This window comes from Elephas maximus, chromosome X (assembly GCF_024166365.1).
Source record: "Elephas maximus indicus isolate mEleMax1 chromosome X, mEleMax1 primary haplotype, whole genome shotgun sequence".
In the NCBI taxonomy this organism is placed as follows: Eukaryota; Metazoa; Chordata; class Mammalia; order Proboscidea; family Elephantidae; genus Elephas; species Elephas maximus.
Genome location: NC_064846.1, coordinates 5,552,739 through 5,579,241, shown reverse-complemented (window position 1 = coordinate 5,579,241; position 26,503 = coordinate 5,552,739). Strand labels below are relative to the sequence as shown.

Below are 26,503 nucleotides of genomic sequence, written 5' to 3'. Positions count from 1 at the left end.
CTCGACGGGTGATCCCCTACTGCAGCCAGATACCTGTGCCTACTCCAATCACCCCTGCCTGTCTAGGACTGTACGTAAGAGTCTGCACCACACACCTGGTGACCGACTATCTGGACACTTGAGCTGAATCCACACAAGATAAGTAAATGGACTCCTGGACTCATATACCTAGAAACAGCTCTAGCCACCGGTGATAGCACGTGAGAGTTTCAAAAGAGACAATAATCGAACAAGCTCACACGACCAGTCTTTATGGGCATAGCAAAACAAAACAAGAAACTAGGACACCCTAGGCAAACATATTGATGGCTCGGACACAACAGTCAATATCAATATCAAACCACATAAAGAGGCAGACCATGATGGCTTCAGCAAGCGCCCAAAATAAAGAATCAAGAAACCTTCTGGAGAAGAGAATTTATTGGAATTACCAGAGGTGAAATTCAAAAGATTAATATACATAGCTCTTCTAGAGAACAGGAAGGAGATCAGGCAAAACGCAAAACGAGCCAAGGAACACACAGACAAAGCAACAGAGGAACTTAAGAAGGTTATACAAAAGCATGATGACAAATTTAACAAGTCTGCAAGAATCCATACAGAGAAGCCAACTGAAATCCAAAAGGTTAACAATAAAATTTCAGAATTAGACAACTCAATAGAAACCCACAGTAGCAGAATTGAGGCAATGGAAGTCAGAATTAGTGGGATTGAAGATAAAGCATTTGACATCAACTTATTGAAGGAAAAATCAGATAAAAGCATTTTAAAAAATGAAGAAACCCTAAGAATTATGTGGGACTCTGTGAAGAGAAATAACGTACGAGTGATTGGAGCACCAGGACGGGGGAGATAACAGAAAATACAGAGAGAATTGTTGAAGATTCACTGGCAGAAAATTTCCCCGATATTGTGAAAGATGAGACGATGTCTATCCAAGAAGCTTATCGAACCCCACACAAGGTAGATCCCAAAAGAAAGTCACCAAGACATAATCAAACTTGCCAAAACCAAAGATAAAGAGAGAATTTTAAGAGCGACTAGGGATAAACAAAAAGTCACCTACAAAGGAGAATTGAAAAGACTAAGCTCGTAGTACTCAGCAGAAATCACGCACATAAGAAGGCAATGGGATGACAAATACAAAACCTCGAAGGGAAAAAACTGCCGTGGTTTCAGGAGACATCTAGGTCAACTGGCATAATAAAATCTATTAAGAAAACATTTTGCATCCCACTTTGGAGATTGGCATCTGGGGTCTTAAATGCTAGCAAGCAGCCATCTAAGATGCTTCAATTGGTCTCAACCCACCTGGATCAAAGGAGAATGAAGAACACCAAAGACACAGGTAATTACGAGCCCAAGAGACAGAAAGAGCCACATAAACCAGAGACTACATCAGCCTGGGACCAGAAGAATTAGATGGTGCCCAGCTACAATCCGTGACTGCCCTGACAGGGAACACAACAGAGAACCCCTGAGGGAGCAGGAGAGCAGTGGGATGCAGAAGGACCCCGGAGGTCATGGTCCCCAGACTGTCTGTTAGCCCAAGACAGGAACCATTCCCAAAGCGATCTTTTCAGACAGGACTGAGCTATAAGACAGAAAATGATACTGATGAAGAGTGAGCTTCTTGGATCAAGTAGACACATGGGACTATGTGGGCAGCTCCTGTCTGGAGGGGAGATGAGAGGGCAGAGGGGGTCAGAAGTTGGCCAAATAGACACGGAAATAGAGAGTGGAGAGGAGTGTGCTGTCTCCTTGGGATGAGAGCAACTAGGAGTATATAGCAAGGTGTATACAAATTTTTGTATGAGAGACTGACTTGATTTGTAGACTTTCACTTAAAGCACAATAAAAATTAAAAAAAAAACTTTAACATAGAATTACTATATAGCCCAGCAATCCCAATTCTAGGTATACGCCCAGAAGAAATGAAGGCAGGAACCCAAATAGAAACCTGCACACCAATGTTCACTGCAGCACTTTTCATGCCAAAAGGTGGACACAACTGAAACGTCCATCAACAGATGAATAAACAAAATGTAGTATATACACACAACGGAATATTATGCAGCCATAAAGAGAAATGAAGTTCAGATGACACAACAAGGAAAAACTTTGAAAACATTGTGCTGAGTGAAATAAAAAAAAAATTTTTTTTTTTTGGCAGTCAAAAAAGGACAAATACCATATGGTGTCACGTATATGAAATAAGCAAATATATCGAAACCAAAGATTATTAATGGTTACCAAGAGCGGGCAGGATGGTGGCAGGGGGAGTTTTTTGTTTGAGGGGTGTTGAGTTTATGTTAACGGTGGTGGAATGTTTTGGAAAAGGACAGCAATAGGTGCACAATGTGAAAAATGTGATCGATGTCATTGAATTGTAAATGTGGAAGCTGTTGTGCTGGTGAATATTTTTACCACATTAAAAAAAAATAACATAGCCGGGGGGCGGGGGGATCACAGTCAGATATAACCAAACAATTCTCATTAGAAACAAAGGAGGACATTACATAATTACAAAAGGATCAATCCACCAGGAAGACATAACAATCCTAAACATATATGTACCAAACAACAGAGCCTCAAAATATATGAAGCAAAAACTGACAGAGCTGAAAGGAGAAGTGGACAAACTCACAATTATAGTTGAGGAATCCAACTCCTCATTCTCAGCAGTTGATATAACTTCTAGACAGAAAATCTGCAAGGATATAGAAGAACTGACCAACACAATTAAACAACCGGATCTAATTGGCATTTATAGTATAGTCCACCCAACCACAGCAGAATAAACTTAAAAAAAAAAAGATTCCAGTGGAACATTCACCAACAGGGACCACAGACTAGGCCAGAAAATAAACCTCAAAAAATATAAAAGTACTGAAATTATACAGAGTGGTCTATGACCATAATGAAATCAAACTAGAAACAAAGACAGACAAGAAAACCTCTGAACACTTAGAAATTAAGCAACATACTTCTAAAACAAATACACAAGTCAAAGTGAGAGTCTCAAAAGAAATTTAAAAATACATAGAAAACAAGAATAGGAAACATCAAAATATGTGAGGTACAGTTAAAGCAGTATTCAGAAAAAAATTTACGGCACTGTATACTTACAATAAAGGTAAGGAAAGGTCTCAAATCAGTAATTCAAGCTCCTATCTCAAAAAACTAGGAAAAGAAAAGAAAAGCAAAACCAAAGAAAGCAGATGGAAGGCAATAATAAATATGAGTAGAAATCAATGAAAGTGAAAATAGGAAAGCAATATAGAAAATAAATGGAACAAAAAACTGGTTCTTCCAAAAGTCATTAAAATTGATAAACTTCTAGATTTACTAACAAGTACAAAAAGAGAGAAGATAAAAAAGTGACCAATATAAGGAATGAAACAGGATATCATTATAGATCCTGCAGTCATTATAAGGATAATAGGAGAATACTATGAACAACTTTACACTCATATATCTGACAACTTAGAAGAAATGGACAAATTTCCCGAAAATCACAAACTGTCAAAACTTAACCTACATGAAATAGGCAATCTGAATCTTCCCATTAAAGAATTTGAATTTGAATTTTTAATTAAAAAGCTTACAAAAAAGAAATCTCCAGGCCTTGACAATTTCAGTGGAGAATTATACCAGACATTTAAAGAGGAATTAACATCAATTTCATACAATGTCATCCGGAAAATGGAAGAGGAAGGAACACTTCCCAACTCATTTTATGAGGCCAATATTACCTGAAAACAAAGACAAAGAAGGTATAAAAAAGGAAACCATAGACCAGTATCTCTCATGAATTTACATGCGACATTCTCAACAAAAATTAGCAAATGGAATAGAACATATAAAAAAATCTATACACCATGAAAAAACGGGGTTAATTCCAGTTACACAAGGCTGAATCAACACTTGAAAACCAGTCAGTGTAACCCACCATAACAATAGGCTAACACCACAAAACCAAAGCCAGCACCATCAAGTCAATTCCAACTCATAGTGACCCTACAGGACAGAGCAGAATGACAGGCTAATGAATATGAATCGTAATCACATTAATTGATGTGGACAAATCCAATACCCAGTTTATATAGATACATATATATATACACATATACATAGATAAATGTAAATAAATAAATAAAACAACTCTCAGCAAATTAGGAAGAAAGGGGAACTACTTCAATTTGATAAAGAACATCTAGAAAATACCTACAGTTATCATCAGACTTAACAGTAAAGGGGTGAATACTTTTCCTCTGAGATCAAGGAACAAGACAAAGATATCCAGTCTTATTCTTATTTAACACATTACTGGAAGTTCCAGCCATTGCAAGAAGAAAAAGAAATAAAAGGCGTAAAGATTGGAAAGGAAGAAATGAAACTGTCCCTATATGCAAATGACATGATTTTCTACGTAGAAAATTCTAAGAAGTCCACAAAGAAAAAAAAAACCTTCTTGAACGAATCAGTGAGTTTGGTAAGGTGGAGGATACAAGATCAACAAATAGAAATTGCATATAATAACAATAAATATATGGAATATGAAACTAAAAACATATTAGGAGCACTGGTGGCACAGTGGTTTAAACGCTCAGCTGCTAACCGAAAGGTACAATTGCTCCAAAAGATGAAATACTTATAGAAATACTTATATACACACCTATAAAACGTCTTGTCATTGACTGAACTGTGTCCCCCAAAAATACATGTATCAATTTGGCTAGGCCATGATTCCCAGTATTCTGTGGTTGTCCTCCATTTTGTGATCTGATGTAACTGCCCTATGTGCTATAAATCCTAATCTCTGCCTGTGGTTAGTAAGGCAGGATTAGGTTATGTTAAAAAGGATTAGGGTGGGATGCAACACCCTTACTCAGGTCACAGTCCTGATCCCATGTAAGAGGAGTTTCCCTGGGTTGCGGCCTGCATCACCTTTTGTCTTACAAGAGATAAAAGGAGAAAGAAGCAAGCAGAGGGAGAGGGACCTCATACTACCAAGACAGAAGTGCCAGGAGTAGAGTGAATCCTTTGAACTTGGGGTCCCTGCGTTGAGAAGCTCCTAGACCTGGGGAAGATTAATGACAAGGACTTGCCCTCAGAGTGGACTGAGAGAGAAAGCCTTCCCCTGGAGCTAGCACCTTGAATTCGGACTTCTAGCCTTCTAGACCGTGAGAGAATAAACTTCTGTTTGTTAAAGCCATCCACTTGTGGTATTTCTGTTATAGCAGCACTAGACAGCTGAGATACATATATAAGACTTACATGCTAAAAATTACAAAATGCTAATGAAAGAAATCAAAGAAGTTCTATAATAAATGGAGAGATAGACCGTGTTCATGAATTGGAAGACTCAACATAGTAAAGATGTCAACTCTACCCAAATTGATCTGTACATTTAATACAAACCCATTTCAAAAGAGTATGGACATTTTCCAGTTTGATAGATTTTACCAAATTGCCCTTCCAAAGGTTGAACTAAATTTATTACTGTCTACAGAAGTAAAAGGGGAGTTTGGGGACAGAAGTAAAATTATAAAGGTAAAGCTTGATACAAAGGAAGACATCTAAAATGCCCTTCCTGCCTTCTCCAGTCCCACAAACTCATGCTCACTGCACATCAATATTGAAGAGAATCACTGACTGGAAAGAAAACTTACTGATGACACATAACTGTGTAAAGTCCTCTTCTAAGACAGTGGTTCTCAAAGTGCCCTTGATAGATCCCTGTGTGTCTGCGAGGTCAAAACTATTTTCATAATTATCCTTAGCTGTTATGCAACCCTTTCACTGGGTTGACATTTCCACTACTGGTGCAAAAGCAATGGTGGGTAAATTTGCTGGCTCCTGAGCAAGAATCAAGGCAGCGGCACCAAATGGTACAACAGTCATTGGATTCTTCACCGCCACATACCTGCAGTTGAAATGTGGGGGGCAGAATTCTAAGATGGCCCCCAGATTCCCACTGCCTGGTGTACATTCCCTGTATAATCCCACAACCTGAATGTGAAAGGGAGCTTTGAATAGGATGGATGTCACTAGAGTGATTAGATTACATCTTGTGGATGTAATTAAGGTGCTCAATCAGTTTGACCTTGACTTCATCAAAAGGAAGATTATACTGGGTGGGCCTGACCTAATCAGTTGAGTACTTTAAGAGAGGGCTTAGGCCCTTCCCTGAACTCAGAAACTCAAAGCAGCAGATAGTCTCTTTCTTGTTTTCCTGCTGACCTTGAAGAAGGAGTGGTCATGTGTTCTCTAGATGCAAAGAAATGAATTCTACCAACAATTATGTGAGCTTGGAAGAGAACCCCTGTGGTAGGCAGAATAATGCCACCCCCCCCCCCCAAAATGCCAACATTCTAATCACCAAAACCTTTACTAGGGAAAAGGAACTTTGCAGGTGTGATTAAGTTAAGGATGCTGAGGAGATTGTCCTGGGTTATCCAAGTGGGCTCAAGGTAAACACAAACCAAAAAAAACCCATTGCCATCGAGTCAATTTCGACTCATAGTTCCCTAAAGGGTCCTTAAAAAGCAAAGAGGGGCAGGAGTTTCAGAGTCAGAACAGGGGATGTGATGACAGAGACAGGAGTGAGAGAGATCTGAAGATGCTATGCTGCTGCTTTGAAGATGGAGGACAGGGCCATGAGCCAAGGAAGACGCTGGAAATGTCAGAGAAACAGATACTTTCCAGAGCCTCCAGAAGGAACACAGCTCTTGCAACAAATTGATCTTAGCCCAGTGAGACTCATTCCAGACTTCTGATCTCAACATCTGGAAGATAATAAACTTAGTTCTTTAAAGCAACCGAGTCCATGGCAATTCATTACAACAGCAATAGGAAATGAATACAACCTTGAACCTCAGATGAGATCCCGCCCCAGCCAACACCAGGATTTCAGCCTGGTGAGAGACCCTGAGTAGAACACCCAGGTACACAGGACCCACGCTCCTGACCCAGGGAAACAATGAAAGAATGAACAGAGATTGGTTTAACTCACTATGCTATGGTAATTTGTTACGAAGCAATAAAAAATTAATACAAGGAAGCAGAGGAAAAATATCCATTTTACTCCATCCCAACCTTGAGTACAAGTCTTTTTTAATATTCTCTCTGATGAAATGGGAGGGAGGGCTAAAGCATTTCTGTTGCACACCAAAGTCCGACAGTTGACTTGACGAGGAAAACCACCTCTGCGATTGTTCAGTTCTGAGTGGTATTAGCTGCTTTTCTCATGGAAGACCAATTTTATTTGAAAGAATAAATGTCAGAGATACTATGGTTATTTGGTTGTGAATATTTAGCAAACACTTTCTTGAAAATGAATGAAATTATCCTGTCACTTCAAAAATATGATTGACGGTACTTGTTATCAATGATAAAATTTGAGCTCTCAAGGGAAAATTTTAATTTTGAAAAGCGTGTTTCTGGCACCATAATCTTCCCAATACATAAAGACTTGCCCCAGGAGATCAGTGATATTAACAAATGGGACTTTTGGGTACCGTATAATGAAATTTGGAAGCTCAACACAACTCAGGGCACCAATATTTTCCAAAGGACCAATGCAAAATGTTGCAAAGTCAAGAAGGGGCATAAAATCCATTCGAAGGGCAATAGAGTCCACTAGGTTCAATGGAACCGAGTGTGGAAAGGTCACGGGTATGGTTTCACATTCCACACCACACTTAACCTGTAAGGAACGACCACTTCTTGAGTTCTAGTGTCAGATCCAAGAAGAATGTCAGCAATGATCTAGAAACTCTACTGAAACATTCCTCCCTTTTCCAACTACATATCTAAGCCCAGATTTTCTTCTTACACTTCAACCATGACAGCATATCACAGTGACTGAATACATAGCAGGTGTGAGAATCCAGCTTGTCCATTAAGGTGGACATGACAGAGATTTGCAAAAGTGTACAAGAATGTCACTCTTCTCAGCAAATTCTGTGTTTGCCTTGCCAAACACTTCTCATAAAAATATGTCATTTATGTTAACGCGCAATGAGCAATTTAAACACGTATATGTAATTTATATATATGTAACTTACTTGTATATATATATTTAAAATTAAGAAATATTTTTCTACTTGAATTCTAATATGATAAATAGATATGATCCACATGAACAAAAGTTCTTGAGACCCTCAATTATTTTGAAGACCGTAAAGGAGTCCTGAGACTAAATGTTTGAGAACCACTGTCTTAGGATTCTCATGGGCATTGGCTGTTCCCAGCTCTGTCAAGTCAGGGCCATTGTGCTAACAAAACAGAGCCCCACCAGGGAGCTGCAGTACTGGCCAGTAGTTCTCACCAGCTATGACTTACCTCCTCCTCCTGCATTTGGTTTCCTGCAGCCATCATTTCGATTATCCAAGGCACCAGACAAGTCAAAATTATTACATTCAGTGGGCCCCACCACATAAAGGAACCAGCCAACTGGTTAACAACTGGGTACAGGATTTCCCCCAAAAGCAAAGCAACACTCATGAACTGCATTCATCAGTGCAAACCGTGAGTTAAGACAAAGTAAGCTTTACATCGGAATTCAACTCCTTGTATAGCCATCAATAATGGAAATACCAACGGGATGGAGCAAGTTACTGCCTTCTGCCGTTGCAGTACGTCATCAGTTTTTCAACTAATTTCTATTCCCGTGAGTGTTGTGCCTGGGCCAGCACTCAGATCATCCTAACAGTAGGCTCACTGACTGCAGGTATTCACCCAAGACTCAAAACCAGCTATACAGAACTCATAAACTGGACAATCAAGCGGGGCCATGTGGTCACAAAGCACCCCTTGAGAGTAGAAATGTGATGACAAGAGGTCAAATAACACAGCAGCAGTAACTCTCTCGGGTCACAACTGTCTCTTCACTGCAAGGCAGGGCACTTGGAATGAGCCAGAATGCCCCTACGGTACTGGTAACAGGTTGCAGGATGGGAGCAATGACCAAATTCCCCTCTCTGTGGGCCAAGTTCTTATTCATGTCAGTGGAGATGTCTGACTCATAAAATGGCACATCCGGAGAAAGACAACAGCAACTAAAGGCAAGAGTGGCAAAGAAGCACAGAGTTCTAAAGTCCTTTACTGAAACACGACACTTTAAAACAATGCCATTCCAAAATGCTCCATCTGCCTAAAGGAAAGGTTTGATGGGCTTCCTAAAACTTCAGTCATTACACCTACCCTGGTTTCAGAAAGGGAAGTTGGTGAAAAGAGGAGGAAGGACAAATGCATCTTTCTCCTTGAAATTTTTCCAGGCAGGACTTTTCACGGGAAACACAGAAGACACAGTGACTAGCCAGGTATACACCATTACATTAAACCCAGTGTTCAGATGCAGTCCTTGGCTGACTGTGCACATACTGGGCTTAAAACTCTGGGTAGCTCATTGAGCACTACCCAGAGGGAGCTCTGCGTCCTCCCTTACTGCCCTCAGGGCAGCCATATTTGCAGGATTTGCTGGAGCTCTGGTCGTTCCTGGCCTCCTAGTTGTGGTGGTGGTGACATGGTCCCACCTCTGGGGTAGTAGGGGGTCGTGGTGGTGGTGGAGTGTTGGGAAAGGCAAGGGTAGTATGTTTGGTAACAGAACACAGCAGCCACTTCGTGGCTTAGCAACTCCACATCAAGACTCTTGCCTTGTTCCTTGAGGCTCCCATAGGGCCCCCATGGTACACATAACAGCACAGGTGAGTCTTGTATGTTTAAATTAAAAGATTGGGCTGGTGTTTCTGACCACGTTGTCCTATCCCTCCCAGGTACTCCCTCTAACACCTAATAAACCCTAGACAGAGCACAGCAAATAAGCACAGGAAGACTCCCGACGGTGGAAAGAAGGCGACACACTGCTGAGAGACCTCAGTACTTAAGGAACAGCACAGGAGTGAGTTTCCTGGTTTCCTTCCATAAATCTTGGATAGGCACTACAAAAGCCTCCCAACAGGAAATGCCAAAAGGCAGGGACACAAAAAGCTCCCAGAAAAACCTCTTCTCCCTAGTCAACAGACCTGGGAAAGGGTGACCTAAAAGAACAGAAAACCTTTTTTGTTTCCTACTCCAGGGAAGGAAACCCTGGTGGCGTAGTGGTTAAGTACTATGGCTGCTAACGGAGAGGTTAGTGGTTCAAATCCACGAGGCACTCCTTGGAAACTCTATGGGGCAGTTCTACTCCATCCTGTAGGGTCACTATGAGTCAGAATTGACTCGACGACAGTGGGTTTTTGGTTTACTCCAGGGAAACACGGTTGGAAAAAACATATCCCCTTACCCCCAGTTTCAGCCAGGCCAAGCAAGGAGCTGATTGTCCACCTACACTTTTGCCCTGCAGAACAAGGTGGTGATGCTCTGATTTCTCCAGCTGGTGGTGTCAGCAAAGCCAATAAGGAGCTGATCCTCCATCCCCCAATCAGTGGAAGTGGGTGACACTCCAATTCCCTTCCCAGGGTACGTCAATGAGGCTGAGTGGGTAAGTGGTCTTCCATTGCCCGCCTGGCAGGAGCAGGCGCTTATGCTATTTTCCCATCAGGTGGTGTCGGCTGGCTGAGTGAGGAGCTGATCTGCCATCCAAAAATGGTAGAAGCAGGTGGTGCTCTGATTCCTCTGCCAGGGCAGTGTCAGCAGGTTCAGAGGTGAGCTGAGCCACTACCCTCACTCAGCAGCAAGAACACTTAATGAGGCCTGGCTATTCACTACTATGCTTCACTCCCCTCACTTCCAGCCACACGGCAGGAAATTATTCATTATACCATGAACCAGGAAAATCACAAATTGGAAGAGAACAGACAATAGATACCAATGCTGAGATGAACCAGATGTTGGAATTATCTGAAAAGGATTTTAAAGCAGCCATCATAAAAAGGCTTCAACAAGTAATCATAAATTCCCTTCATATAAATGAAAAAATAGAAAATCTCAAGGTATAGACAGAAGAGATAAAAAAGAACCAAAAGGAAATTATCAAACTGAAAATTACAATAATAAAAACAAAACACTCGCTGGAAGGGCTCAATAGTAGTGTGCAAATAAAAACAATAGAAGCCATGAACTTGAAGACAGATGCACTGGATTTACCAAGTCTGAAAAATAGAAAAACAGGCTAAAAAAAAAACTGACACCATCTTGGAGCTACAGATAAACAAACAAAAAAAAAGAGCTAAGATTTGCATTAACAGAGTTCCATAAGCAGAGGAGAGAGGCTAACTGAAAAAGTATTCAAAGAAATAACAGCTGAAAACTTGCCTAATCTGATGAAAGACATATACCTATAGGTTTAAGAAGCTGAGCAAATCCCAAGTATGAAAAGCCCAAAGAAATCCACACCAAGACACATCATAATTAATCTTCTGAAAACTAAAGACAAAGAATATATCTTGAAAGCAATCAGAGAAATGACACATCAAGATGGTGGAAACACCAACTTAAACGACAGCATGTTTCTCACATCTGAAATGAGAAAAAAGAGGTGAGAAGAAAGTGGCACAACATTTTTCAAGTACTGAAAGAAAAGAACTGTCAACCACGAATTCTGTATCCTGCAAAAATATCCTTCAAGAATGAAAAGGAAATCAAAACACAAGAAGACTAAAAGAATTTGTCTCTGGCAAACCTACCCTTACAGAATGGCTAAAGAAATTGATTTCTCTAAACAGAAAGGAAATGATAACAGAAGAGGGCTTGAAACTTCACAAAGGAAGGAAGAATATTGAGATATGCAAAATAAGAACAAATATAATAGATTCTCCTTCTTGGCATAAAAAAAGGCAAGGAGTCTAAAGGAATCTAAATGGAAGGTTACTACACCTCACTTGAGTGGTAAATATTGATACCAGCAGACTGCAATAAGTAATGTACATGTGTATATTACAATACCTAGAGTAACACTATGAAATCTACACAAAGTGATCTATTCAAAAACACTATAAATAAATCAAGAAGGAATCAGAAAAAAAAGTTCACGTAACCCAAGGGAGGTAAAAGAGAGAGAGAGAAATAAGAACAAAAATCAGAGGAAATCAACAGAAAATAAATAATAAAATGGTAGACTTAAGCCTTAACATATCAATAATTACTTTAAATGCAAATGGTCTAGCTACACCAAACAAAAGACAGAGAATGGCAGGGTGGACTTAAAAACAAACAAACAAACAAGATCTAATAATAGGCTGTCTAAAAGGAAGGCACTTAAAATACAATTACATAGGTACTTTAAAAGTAAAAAAAGAAAAAAATATATAACATTTGAACATTAATTTTTTTTAAAGTAGGAGTGGCTATATTAATATCAAATACAGGAGACTTGGGAGCCAGGAAATTACTAGAGAAAAACATAACAATAGGATCATCCCACCAGGAGGATATAATGATCCTAAATGTCTACGCATCAAAAATCCGGGACTCGGAGGAGGGGGCCAAGATGGCTGACTAGGTAGACGCTACCTCGGATCCCTCTTGCAACAAAGACTCGGAAAAACAAGTGAATCAATCACATACACGACAATCTATGAACCCTGAACAACAAACAGATTTAAAGAGTTGACCTGAGTGACAGAGATGGAGAACGAACAACTACAGGGAAGCAGCGACTGTTTTCAGAGCCTGGAGCCAGCGTCCCAGTCAGGTAACCTTGGCACCGGGCTTAGGACTGGGCGCAGGGGAGAGCTGAGCACGGCATCCTCTCACGGCGCAAACATGGGGCGCAGCCCTACTCCCCTGAACTAACCCCAGGAGGGGGCCCAGCAGGTCTGCAGAGGCGGCGTGGCGACACAGCTGGCGGGACGAGAAGTCCCCGGGAGGCAGCGACTGATTTTGGAGCCGGGAGTGCAGCGTTCCAGCAGAGGAACCTTGACGCTGGGCTTTGGACTGGCAGCAGAGGATCTGACCGCGGCTTCAGCGGGCCAGGCCCTCGGGGACAATCTCCACACAGCTAGCACACATAGGCAACACACCCCTCGGGAATCTCAGATAAAATAGTCATCCGAAGCAAGATAAGCAACTTTGGCTAGATCCCGGGGTGCTACTCTCTCCTGTTTTTCTGAACCCTCCCCTCCCCTTCCCAGGCGGCTTCATTAACACTGGAATTTCCTGAGCCAGAGGGAGAACGGCTCCGGCTCCATGGCTTTTCTTTTCCCTTTTTTTTTTTTTTTCCTAACCCATTCCTCCGGCCTGAGAGAAGCAACCACAAAAAACCCAGGGACCAAAAATCCTTCCGAAATTGGACTAAAAACACAGAACCAGCTGCAGCCAAGCATATATGATCCATATTTCGGGCTTTCATCCCTACAGGGAACAAGGTGGCTATTATAATGCAAACGCATTTCTGATAGGGATCTGACTGCATTTTTTTTAGCGGGTTTACTGGAAAAACAAGTTTCCCAGGTCTGATATCTCTGCTTATTCAACAGAACCCTAACTGACCCACAACAGGGAACTGAGAGCTGAAGCTCCCCCCAGACCACCTAGCCTCTTGCCTTAGTGGTCTAAGGAGGGTGACACCTACCAATCTGTAGAGGTACTTGCATTGGGGGCCTAAGGTACAGCTGCAGAGCCCTCCCACCAAGGTGCTTTAGGAATAGAGACACACCTACCTCACTGACACTTGGGGGAAGCCTGTCAGCATCCTGCCCCTGCTGGAGTGTGAACCCTAGCTGCTAATAGAATCTGGTGCACACAACTATCACCACTACTTCTCAAGGTGGATAGGTGTTAGGGTGCAGCACACACTGATGACCCAAAATCAGATTCTACTCAAGAATAGTGAATAGACTCAGGCATATATATCTGGCAACAGCCCAAACCAGCTGGTAATAGGTCATAAGTAAGTCAAGGGCTACAACAATCAAGACAGCGCAATCTAGTAGCCCATGCACGTATATTGAAAGAAAACAAAACAAGATAAGACTCAGTGAGCAAATACAGAATAAATCACTACAATATCTTAGTGATGGCTCACAGACAGCAATCGATATCAAACCGCATGAAGAAGCAGACCATGACAGCTTCTACAACCCCCCAAACAAAAGAATCAAAATCTTTCCCAAATGAAGATACAATCCTGGAATTACCAGATACAGAATATAAAAAACTAATTTACAGAATGCTTCAAGACATCAGGGATGACCTCAGAAATGAAATAAGGCAAACTGCAGAAAAACCCAAGGAACACACTGATAAAACAGTTGAAGAACTCAAAAAGATTATTCAAGAACATAGTGGAAAAGTTAATAAGTTGCAAGAATCCATAGAGAGACAGCATGCAGAAATCCAAAAGATTAACAATAAAATTACAGAATTAGACAATGCAATAGGAAGTCAAAGGAGCAGACTCGAGCAATTAGAATGCAGACTGGGAAATCTGGAGGACCAGGGAATTAACACCAATATAGCTGAAAAAAAATCAGATAAAACAATTAAAAAAAATGAAGAAACCCCAAGAATCATGTGGGACTCTATCAAGAAGGATAACTTGCGTGTGATTGGAGTCCCAGAACAGGGAGGGAGGACAGAAAACAGAGAAAATAGTTGAAGATCTGCAGACAGAAAACTTCCCTGACATCATGAAAGACGAAAGGATATCTATCCAAGATGCTCATCGAACCCCATTTAAGATTGATCCAAAAAGAAAAACACCAAGACCTATTATCATCCAACTTGCCAAAACCAAAGATAAAGAGAAAATTTTAAAAGCAGCCAGGGAGAAAAGAAAGGTCTCCTTCAAGGGAGAATCAATAAGAATAAGTTCAGACTACTCAGCAGAAACCATGCAGGCAAGAAGGCAATGGGACGACATATACAGAGCACTGAAGGAGAAAAACTGCCAGCCAAGGATCATATATCCAGCAAAACTCTCTCTGAAATATGAAGGCGAAATTAAGATATTTACAGATAAACACAAGCTCAGAGAATTTGCAAAAACCAAACCAAAGCTACAAGAAATACTGAAGGAAATTGTTTGGTCAGAAAACCAATAATATCAGATACCAGCACAACACAAGGTCACAGAACAGAACATCCTGATATCAACTCAAATAGGGAAATCGCAAAAACAAATTAAGATTAATTAAAAAAAATGCTCAAAACAGGGAATCATTGAAGTCAATATGTAAAAGATCACAAGAATCAAAAAGAGGGACTAAATACAGGTGGCACAGAACTGCCATATGGAGAGGGATGCAAGGCAATATAGGACAACACAAGTTAGGTTTTTACTTAGAAAAATAGGGGTAAATATTAAGATAACCACAAAGAGGTATAACAACTCCATAACTCAAAATAAAAACCAAGAAAAACATAACGACTCAGCAAACATAAAGTCAAATACTATGAAAACGAGGATCTCACAATTTACAAAGAAAAACGTTTCAGCACAAAACAGTAAGTGGAAAAATGAAATTGTCAACACACATAAAAAGGCATCAAAATGACAACACTAAAGGCTTACTCATCTATCCTTACGCTGAATGTAAATGGACTAAATGCACCAATAAAGAGACAGAGAGTCACGGACTGGATAAAGAAACACGATCTGTCTATATGCTGCCTACAAGAGACACACCTTAGACTTAGAGACACAAACAAACTAAAACTCAAAGGATGGAAAAAATATATCAAGCAAACAATAAGCAAAAAAGAAGAGGAGTAGCAATATTAATTTCTGATAAAATAGACTTTAAACTTAAATCCACCACAAAGGATAAAGGAGGACACTACATAATGATAAAAGGGACAATTGACCAGGAAGATATAACCATATTAAGTACTTATGCACCCAGTGACAGGGCTGCAAGATACATAAATCAAATTTTAACAGAACTGAAAAGTGAGATAGACACCTCCACAATTATAGTAGGAGACTTCAACACACCACTTTCGGAGAAGGACAGGACATCCAGTAAGAAGCTCAATAGAGACACGGAAGACCTAATTACAACAATCAACCAACTTGACCTCATTGACTTATACAGAACTCTCCACCCAACTGCTGCAAAGTATACTTTTTTTCCTAGCGCACATGGAACATTCTCTAGAATAGACCACATATTAGGTCATAAAACAAACCTTTGCAGAATCCAAAACATCGAAATATTACAAAGCATCTTCTCAGACCACAAGGCCATAAAAGTAGAAATCAATAACATAAAAATTAGGGAAAAGAAATCAAATACTTGGAAACTGAACAATACCCTCCTGAAAAAAGACTGGGTTATAGAAGACATCAAGGAGGGAATAAGGAAATTCATAGGATGCAACAAGAATGAAAATACTTCCTATCAAAACCTCTGGGACACAGCAAAAGCAGTGCTCAGAGGTCAATTTATATCGATAAATGCACACATACAAAAAGAAGAAAGAGCCAAAATCAGAGAACTCTCCCTACAACTTGAACAAATAGAAAGTGAGCAACAAAAGAATCCATCAGGCACCAGAAGAAAACAAATAATAAAAATTAGAGCTGAACTAAATGAATTAGAGAACAGAAAAACAATTGAAAGAATTAACAAAGTCAAAAGCTGGTTCTCTGAAAAAATTAACAAAATTGATAATCCATTGGCTAGACCGACTAAAGAAATACAGGAAAGGAAACAAATAACCTGAATAAGAAACGAGAAGGACCACATCACAACAGAACCAACTGAAATTAAAAGAATCATATCAGATTATTACGAAAAATTGTACTCCAACAAATTTGCAAACCTAGAAGAAATGGATGAATTCCTGGAAAAACACTAACTACCTAAACTAACACATTCAGAAGTAGAACAACTAAATAGACCCATAACAAAAAAGAGATTGAAGCGGCAATCAAAAAACTCCCAACAAAAAAAAGCCCTGGCCCGGCTGGCTTCACTGCAGAGTTCTACCAAACTTTCAGAGAAGAGTTAACACCACTACTACTAAAGGTATTTCAAAGCATAGAAAATGACAGAATACTACCCAACTCATTCTCTGAAGCCACCATCTCCCTGATACCAAAACCAGGTAAAGACATTACAAGAAAAGAAAATTATAGACCTATATCCCTCATGAACATCCCTCATGAAAATAGATGAGAAAATCCTCAACAAAATTCTAGCCAATAGAATTCAACAACATATCAAAAAAATAATTCACCACGATCAAGTGGGATTTATACCAGGTATGCAAGGCTGGTTTAATATCAGAAAAACCATTAATGTAATCCATCACATAAATAAAACAAAAGACAAAAACCACATGATCTTATCAATTGATGCAGAAAAGGCATTTGACAAAGTCCAACACCCATTCATGATAAAAACTCTTACCAAAATAGGAATTGAAGGAAAATTCCTCAACATAATAAAGGGCATCTATGCAAAGCCAACAGCCAACATCACTCTAAATGGAGAGAGCCTGAAAGCATTTCCCTTGAGAACGGGAACCAGACAAGGACGCCCTTTATCACCGCTCTTATTCAACATTGTGCTGGAAGTCCTTGCCAGAGCAATTAGGCTAGACAAAGAAATAAAGGGCGTCCGGATTGGCAAGGAGGAAGTCAAATTATCTCTATTTGCAGATGAAATGATCTTATACACAGAAAACCCTAAGGAATCCTCCTGAAAACTACTGAAACTAATAGAAGAGTTTGGCAGAGTCTCGGGTTATAAGATAAACATACAAAAATCACTTGGATTCCTCTACATCAACAAAAAGAACATCGAAGAGGAAATAACCAAATCAATACCATTCACAGTAGCCCCCAAGAAGATAAAATACTTAGGAATAAATCTTACCAAAGATGTAAAAGACCTACACAAAGAAAACTACAAAGCACTACTACAAGAAATTAAAAAGGACATACTTAAGTGGGAAAACATACCTTGCTCATGGATAGGAAGACTTAACATAGTAAAAATGGCTATTCTATGAAAAGCCATCTATACATACAATGCACTTCCGATCCAAATTCCAATGTCATTTTTTAATGTGATAGAGAAACAAATCACCAACTTCATATGGAAGGGAAAGAAGCCTCGGATAAGCAAAGCATTACTGAAAAGGAAGAAGAAAGTGGGAGGCCTCACTCTACCTGATTTCAGAACCTATTATACAGCCACAGTAGTCATAATAGCCTGGTACTGGTACAACAACACACACATAGACCAGTGGAACAGAACTGAGAACCCAGATATAAATCCATCCACATAGGAGCAGCTGATATTTGACAAAGGCCCAGTGTCAGTTAATTGGGGAAAAGACAGTCTTTTTAACAAATGGTGCTGGCATAACTGGATATCCATTTGCAAAAACATGAAATAGGACCCATACCTCACACCATGCACAAAAACTAACTCCAAGTGGATCAAAGACCTAAACATAAAGACTAAAACGATAAAGATCATGGAAGAAAAAATTGGGACAACCTTAGGAGCCCTAATACAAGGCATAAACAGAATACAAAACATTACCAAAACTGACGAAGAGAAACCCGATAACTGGGAGCTCCTAAAAATCAAACATCTATGCTCATCTAAAGACTTCACCAAAAGAGTAAAAAGACCACCTACAGACTGGGAAAGAATTTTCAGCTATGACATGTCCGACCAGCGCCTGATCTCTAAAATCTATATGATTCTGTCAAAACTCAACCACAAAAAGACAAACAACCCAATCAAGAAGTGGGCAAAGGATATGAACACACACTTCACTAAAGAAGATATTCAGGCAGCCAACAGATACATGAGAAAATGCTCTCGATCGTTAGCCATTAGAGAAATGCAAATTAAAACTACGATGAGATTCCATCTCACACCAACAAGGCTGGCATTAATCCAAAAAACACAAAATAATAAATGTTGGAGAGGCTGCGGAGAGATTGGAACTCTTATACACTGCTGGTGGGAATGTAAAATGGTACAACCACTTTGGAAATCTATCTGGCGTTATCTTAAACAGTTAGAACTACCATACAACCCAGAAATCCCACTCCTCAGAATATACCCTAGAGAAACAAGAGCCTTCAAACAAACAGATATATGCACACCCATGTTTATTGCAGCTCTGTTTACAATAGCAAAAAGCTGGAAGCAACCAAGGTGTCCATCAACGGATGAATGGTTAAATGAATTGTGGTATTTCCATACAATGGAATACTACGCATCGATAAAGAACAGTGACGAATCTCTGAAACATTTCATAACATGGAGGAACCGGGAAGGCATTATGCTGAGTGAAATCAGTCAGAGGCAAAAGGACAAATATTGTATAAGACCACTATTATAAGATCTTGAGAAATAGTAAACCTGAGAAGAATACATACTTTTGTGGTTACGAGGGGGGGAGGGAGGGAGGGTGGGAGAGGGTTTTTTATTGAATAATCAGTAGATAAGAACTGCTTTAGGTGAAGGGAAAGACAACACTCAATACATGGAAGGTCAGCTCAATTGGACTGGACCAAAAGCAAAGAAGTTTCCGGGATAAAATGAATGCTTCAAAGGTCAGCGGAGCAGGGGCGGGGGTTTGGGGGACATGGTTTGAGGGGACTTCTAAGTCAATTGGCAAAATAATTCTATTATGAAATCATTCTGCATCCCACTTTGAAATGTGGCATCTGGGGTCTTAAATGCTAACAAGCGGCCATCTAAGATGCATCAATTGGTCTCAACCCACCTGGATCAAAGGAGAATGAAGAACACCAAGGTCACAGGATAACTAAGAGCCCAAGAGACAGAAAGGACCACATGAACCAGAGACCTATATCATTCTGAGACCAGAAGAACTAGTTAGTGCCCGGCCACAACCGATGACTGCCCTGACAGGGAGCACAACAGAGAACCCCTGAGGGAACAGGAGATCAGTGGGATGCAGACCCCAAATTCTCATAAAAAGACCAAACTTAATGGTCTGACTGAGACTAGAGGAATCCCGGCGGCCATGCTCCCCAGACCTTCTGTTGGCCCAGGACAGGAACCATCCCCGAAGACAACTCATCAGACATGAAAGGGACTGGTCAGTGGGTGGGAGAGAGACGCTGATGAAGAGTGAGCTAATTATATCAGGTGGACACTTGAGATTGTGTTGGCAACTCTTGTCTGGAGGGGGGATGGGAGGATAGAGAGAGAGGGAAGCTGGCAAAATTCTCACGAAAGGAGAGACTGAAAGGGCTGACTCAAGAGGGGGAGAGCAAGTGGGAGTATGGAGTAAGATGTATGTAAACTTATATGTGACAGACTGATTGGATTTGTAAACGTTCACTTGAAGCTTAATAAAAGTTAATAAAAAAAATTTTAAAAAAAGTTAATTAAAAAAAATCAGGGACTCAAAATACATGAAACAAAAACTGATAGAGTTGAGAAGGAGAAATAGACGAATACACAATTACAGTTGGGGAATTCAACACCCTATTCTCAGCAACTGATAGAACTAACTACTGGGCAGGAAATCAGCAAGGATATAGGAGAACTGATCAACACAATCAACCATGAGGATCTAAAGGTCATACAGAGAATAGCCCACTCAACAACAGCAGAATTTTCATTCTTCTTAAATCCGTTCTCCTGGGTAGACCACCTGATATGTGATAAAACAAGCCTTAACAAATTTAAGAGTTAAAATCAAACAAAGTGTGTTATCCAATCACAATTAGGAATCAATGACAAATAATTAGAGACACTCACAAATATGCAGAAATTAAACAACACACTCCAAACTAGCCAATGGGTCAAAGAAGAAATCACAAAGGAAATTAGAAAACACTTTGAGACAAATGAAAACAAAACACAACACACCAAAACATATGGGATGCTGCCAGAGCAGCACTTAAAAGAAAATTTATAGCTGTATACGCCTACATTGAAAAAGAAGAAAAATCTCTAATCAATAGTCTAAGAGACTTCCACTGTAAGAAACTAGAAAACACGCAACCTAAACTCACAGAAAGGCAGAAAGGAAGAAGTAATAAATATTAGAGCAGAGATAAATAAAATGGAGAACAGAGAAAATCAACAAAACCAAAAATTGGTTCTTTGAAAAGATCAGCGAGATGGGCAAACCTTTAGTACACAGACCAAGAAAAAAAGTGAGAAAATCCAAGTTACTAAAATCAAGAATGAATGAGAGAACGTTACTAATGACATTACATAAAAGAAAAGGAATATAAGGGAATACTATGAACAAGTATATGCCAAGAAATTAGATAACCTAGGTGAAACGAACAAATTCCTAGAAACACATAAACTACCAAAACTGACTCAAGAAGGAGTAGAAAATCTAAATAGATTTCTAACAAATAAAGAGACTGAGTTAGTAATCAAAAATCTTCCAATAAGGAAACATCCAGGACCACAGACAGTTTCACTGGGAAATTCTTCCAAACACTTAAAGAAGAATTAACACCAATCCTTCTCAAAGTCCTCCAAAAGGCAGACTAGAAGGGAACTCTTCCTTGCTCATTCTGTGAGGCCAACATTACCCTCATACCAAAACCAAAGACATGACAAGAAAAGAGAACTACACATCAATTTCCCTTATTCCTGGGACTGTAGATAGCCACCTGCGTGTGTAAGGCTGTGCGTACGCTCAGGAAAAACCTGGGAATGCCCTGAACACTCACCTCACACCATGCACAGAAATTAACTTCTAAAACTTTTATGGTTTTAGGTCTATGATCCAGTTTGGGTTAAGTTGATATATGGTGTGAGGTAGGGGCCCAACTTCATTCTTTTGCATGTGGAGATCCTGTTGTCCCAGCACTATTTGTTGAAAAGACTATTCTTACCGCATTAAGTACAGTTGACGCTCTTGTCAAAAATCAATTGACCATAGCTGTGTAGGTTTATTTCTGGACTCTCAAGTCTATTCTACTGATCTACATGTCTATCCTTATACCAGTACCACACTATCTTGATTATTTCTAGCTTTATAGTAAGTCCTAAAATTTGGAAATGTGAGTCCTCAAACTTTGTTCTTCTTTTTCAAGACTGTTTTGCCTACTCTGTGTCCCTTGAATTTCCACACGAATTTTAGGATCAGCTTGTCCATTTCTGCAAAAAAGCCAGCTGGGATTTTGATGGGAAGCACCTTGAGTCTGTTGATCAATTTAAGTAGGTGTGCATTCCTCTTGACTCTTACACAAGAGATGCAACCACAGTCAGTCCTTCCAATTAAATCAGTTAAATAACAACAACAATGGCCACCGCTTACACAGCACTCGCCTTGTACCAAGTACTGTGTTAAGCACTTCACACAGGTCATCTCATCTAATCCTTTCAATAACCCTAGAAGGTAGAACTTAATATAATCCTCATGTAATAGATAAGGAAACTGAGGGGCAGAGAAGTCAGGTGACTTGCCCAGGGTAACAGATAATAGGTGGCAAAGGCAGGGCTCAAACCATGGCAGTCTGGCACCAGAAACCCTTCCTTTCTTGATCCAGAATATATGAAGAGGTCCCACAAATTTATAAAAAAATACAAGCAACCCAAGAGAAAAACAAGGAAAGGATATGAAAAGACAGTTCATCAAAGAAGAAAATGCAAACGGCCATAAATATATGAACTGATGCACCATCTTACTATAATCAGGAAAAAGCATAATAAACAAGAAGATACATTATTTTGTTCATCGTATTAGTAACATTTTGTCTGACTGGTCAAACATGGTATTGATGTAGATCTGGGAAAACAGGTACAGTAAGTCCCCAGGTTATGAACATCCAACTTATGACTTTTGGACAACTCGTAATTGCCCTTTAACATTATGTAAATTTGCCCTTCCTTTGAAATGACTGAACCAACTCCTACTTGCAACAGATTTTTCATCACAATCACCTTCGCTTGGTGCAGTGCAGCTTTTAAATCGTGGAAAAGCCTTTGAGCATTTTCTTCTACTAAAGTAAGGCTAAATAAAAACCGTATATACCTGTTCCAACTTACCTACAAATTCGACTTTAAAGACACTTAGGAACGGATCTCATTTGTAATCCAAGGACTGACTGTAATCGTATCCGTGGGAATGTATAACGGCCCAGCCATTTTGGAAAACAATTTGGCCCGGTGGCATAATGGTTAAGCACTTGGCTGCTAACTAAAAGGTCGGCCATTTGAACGCACCAGCAGCTCCATGGGAGAAAAGACCTAGCGATCTGCTCCCATAAAGATTACAGCCTAGAAAACCCTATAGGACAGTTGTACTCTGTTGTACAGGTTCACTCTGAGTCAGAATTGACTCGACAGCATACAACATTAATATATAAAATGCACACACCCTTTGGCCCAGCAATTCCATTGAGCATGAGCATAAGGGGCATGCACAAGAAAGTTCACCGCAGCTCCATTTGTAATCATGCAAGATGGAAGCACACCACATGTCTGCCAGTAAGGAAATGGCATCAGTCATTGCAAAGCCACACCACTGAATGTTAGCTCCATGAGGGCACAGGTTTATGTCAGATTTGTTCACAGCTGTACCCCAGTGCCTGGAACAGTGGCTGGTACATAGCTGGTACTCAAATGTTTGCTAAATGCATACTGTGGTATACTACACCAAACCCATTGTTACTGAGTTGATCCTGACTCACAGCGACCCTATAGGACAGAGTAGAACTGCCCCATAGGGTTTCCAAGGGGTGCCTGGTGGATTTGAACTGCTGACCTTTCAGTTAGCAGCCGTAGCTCTTAACCACTAGGCCACCAGGGTTTCCATTACACTACACAGCAGTTAAAAAGAATAAGGTAGGTAGATAGGCAGACAGATATAAAAAGGATGATTGATGGATATAGACAGATGATGGGATAGGTAGATATACACGGATGGATGACTGACAGATGAAGAGATAGATGATAGAAATAGATTATACATAGATACATGACAGATACCAGACCAGAAACCAAACCCATTGCCGTTGAGTTGATTCCAACTCATAGAGACCCTAAAGGACAGAGCAGAACTGCCCCATAGGGTTTCCAAGGCTCTAATCTTTACAGAAGCAGACTGCCACATCTTTCTCCTGCAGAGCAGCTGGTAGGTTTGAACCATCGACCTTTCAGTTAGCATCCTAACTGAGCGCTTAACCACTGTGCCACCAGGGCTCCATATGATAAAAAAAAAACAGATGGATACAAATAGATCATAGAGAAATAGATAAGTAGATAATAGGTGGAGTTATAGATAGACAGAAACAGATGATAGAAGAGATGACAGACAAACAGATAGATTCAGGTGTTCTAAACACATTAAATTTAAAAAGCAAGTCGGGCAATAATACACATAATGACTATATGAAACACCCGTACACATGTCACGTAAAACAAAAACCACAGTACATTGTAGGTCTGTAGATACATATAACAGCATAGAAAATGAACCGGGACCAATGTATCCTAAACTGGCTATAGTAGTTCCCTCTTGGGATGGGGAAAGATCAAGAAGGACCTCAGCTTTACTTTTTAAGTATTCATGCATTTTTAAAAAGAATGGTTTAATTTTATTTTCAAAAGAAAAGGAAAACTGATGACAAAGCTAAATATCTGAGAGACTATATAGACTCCATTTTTAAGAGAAGCTGGGTTTATTACAAAAAGAAAATCTAAACTGAGACAACTCCCTATTCCCTTCAAAGGGCTTTTTACTGAGCCAGGGAAGGTAGTACTGGGAGGCCACTGAAGGCTCGTCACATCATTCGGGACTATGACTTGGGTCAGAGAATGCTGCATGAGTTATCACACAAGGCTGAGTATTCTCAACAAAGGAAACAAAGGAGTTTTCCATTTTTAGATTTTCTTTTAAATAAAGCAACTTATGATAACCATATTTCATCTGATCAAGTAAAACACAGGCACCTGAGTGGGTGGTGCCTATGAATTGCTCATTTGCTTTTAATAGAGTTTTTTAAAATTTACTACTCACGCTTTACTGAAGAAGTTTCTTGCAGCGCATCTTCCAAGTTGAGACCATTACCAGCATCTCCGAATCCTAAACATAAAAATGATTTTTAAACTTAACTATCTTTGCATGAAACAAAATAATACGAAAGTATGCTCTTGAAATGGCCGTTTCCCTGTAGACAAAGTTATGAAGGCAATGCCCCAAAAGGAAATCAGCTGAAACCACCAAACACATATTGAGTTGATATCCTTCCACAACCAACTTATCTTCACCAAAAAAAAAAAAAAAAGGCATCAGAATAAAATGCCTTCGGCTCCAACGGAAGGTTGAAGGTCAGCTATTTGGAACACGAAGTACAGTCTTGCAGACAACCTTCTCCAAAGTCTGACTTTTACAAGAGGGAGTGTAATTGCCCAAAGGTCCACTAATGATGGGTGAAGTTCTCTCAGCCCACCCCGGGTTCATAAAGGTTGCTCCGCATTTTGTCAATCCCGGGTACCTTCCCTCCAGCCCATGGCAGCCCACCTAGACTGGGAGTCCTGACTGATCACATATAACTGAAAAGGCTTTTCACAGGAGAATCTGTCCTCAGAAGTGGGTCTGTATGCCCAGCCCCACGCCCTACTGAACTTGATAGCTACTGATCCCTATAGATGGGCACATAGTTTCCCACAGGGGTATGGGTTATCAGTTCTGAAACAAATCGCTCTACATGTATGCTGTAATTGAACAATTAATTTAACAGGTGGGAGATGGTGAGAGTCAGCTTTCTCACTGTTGGAGTGGGAGGTTACAGACAAGGGGAAGAGGCTTAGAATGATCCATGTGGTAATGCATTAGAGTTGGAGACATCACTATAGACTCAGGTTTAGCTTAATATAGATATTGGTGGTTACATACATAAACATTTATGGATATGTGTATATACATGGGTTAGTATAAAAAAAAATTTATTATGGGTTAGTATACACACATGTATTTCCTTACTCTACATCTGGGAAGGCCTAGAAGCAGTGATACCCCAGAAGCAATGAACACACCCAGCACCCAGATCTTGGTTTCTAAGCCCATTCTCCAATAAAACCAACCAATGCTCCTAGGAGAAATGGCTGATGGTAGGATTGGGGCAGGAAATATACAAGATGAGCCTGGAGCATCCTGTAGTGCTAGAAAGTAAGGAAGTGCTAAAAAAAGAAGAAGAAGAAAACAGTTACAATGATGGTGTTATACCAAAGGCGCATAGGAACTACCTGAAAGAGTTCCCACTGGTCAACGCTGGAACAATTTGAGCAACAAAATAAAGTGGAGTTAGATTATAACCCAAAATAAAAATAAATACCCATGAGTTCATACTGAGATAAATGTTTAATTAAATAGAATACGCTAATCTCCTGTACAGGAGAATTCAAGGAAGTGGCACATTACTCCCTTCTCCGTAACTGTGGGCTGTGCACAGTGACTGCCTTTTACAGTATGGAAAGGGGGAAGGAGTACCTTCACAGTGGAGAAGCCTGCCAAATACTGCCTCAGCCAGGTAATCAAGATTAACATTTAACAGGGGTAAGTCATGCTGATGGCATGTACTCCTGACATGAGATGCGATGAGGGAGGCATTTACCTCACAGTCTTCCTACCTCAAATC

General features: G+C 40.0%; 1 protein-coding gene across 1 annotated transcript in view; it reads right to left on the bottom strand.

Annotated features, from left to right (window-relative positions):
* CD99L2 (CD99 molecule like 2) overlaps nt 1–26,503 on the bottom strand; it is a 104,353-nt gene that overhangs the window by 38,535 nt on the left and 39,315 nt on the right. Inside the window, exon 2 of the mRNA XM_049873414.1 lies at nt 24,883–24,948. Within this exon, the coding sequence (XP_049729371.1) occupies nt 24,883–24,948 (66 nt within the window). The remainder of the gene's footprint in view (nt 1–24,882; nt 24,949–26,503) is intronic.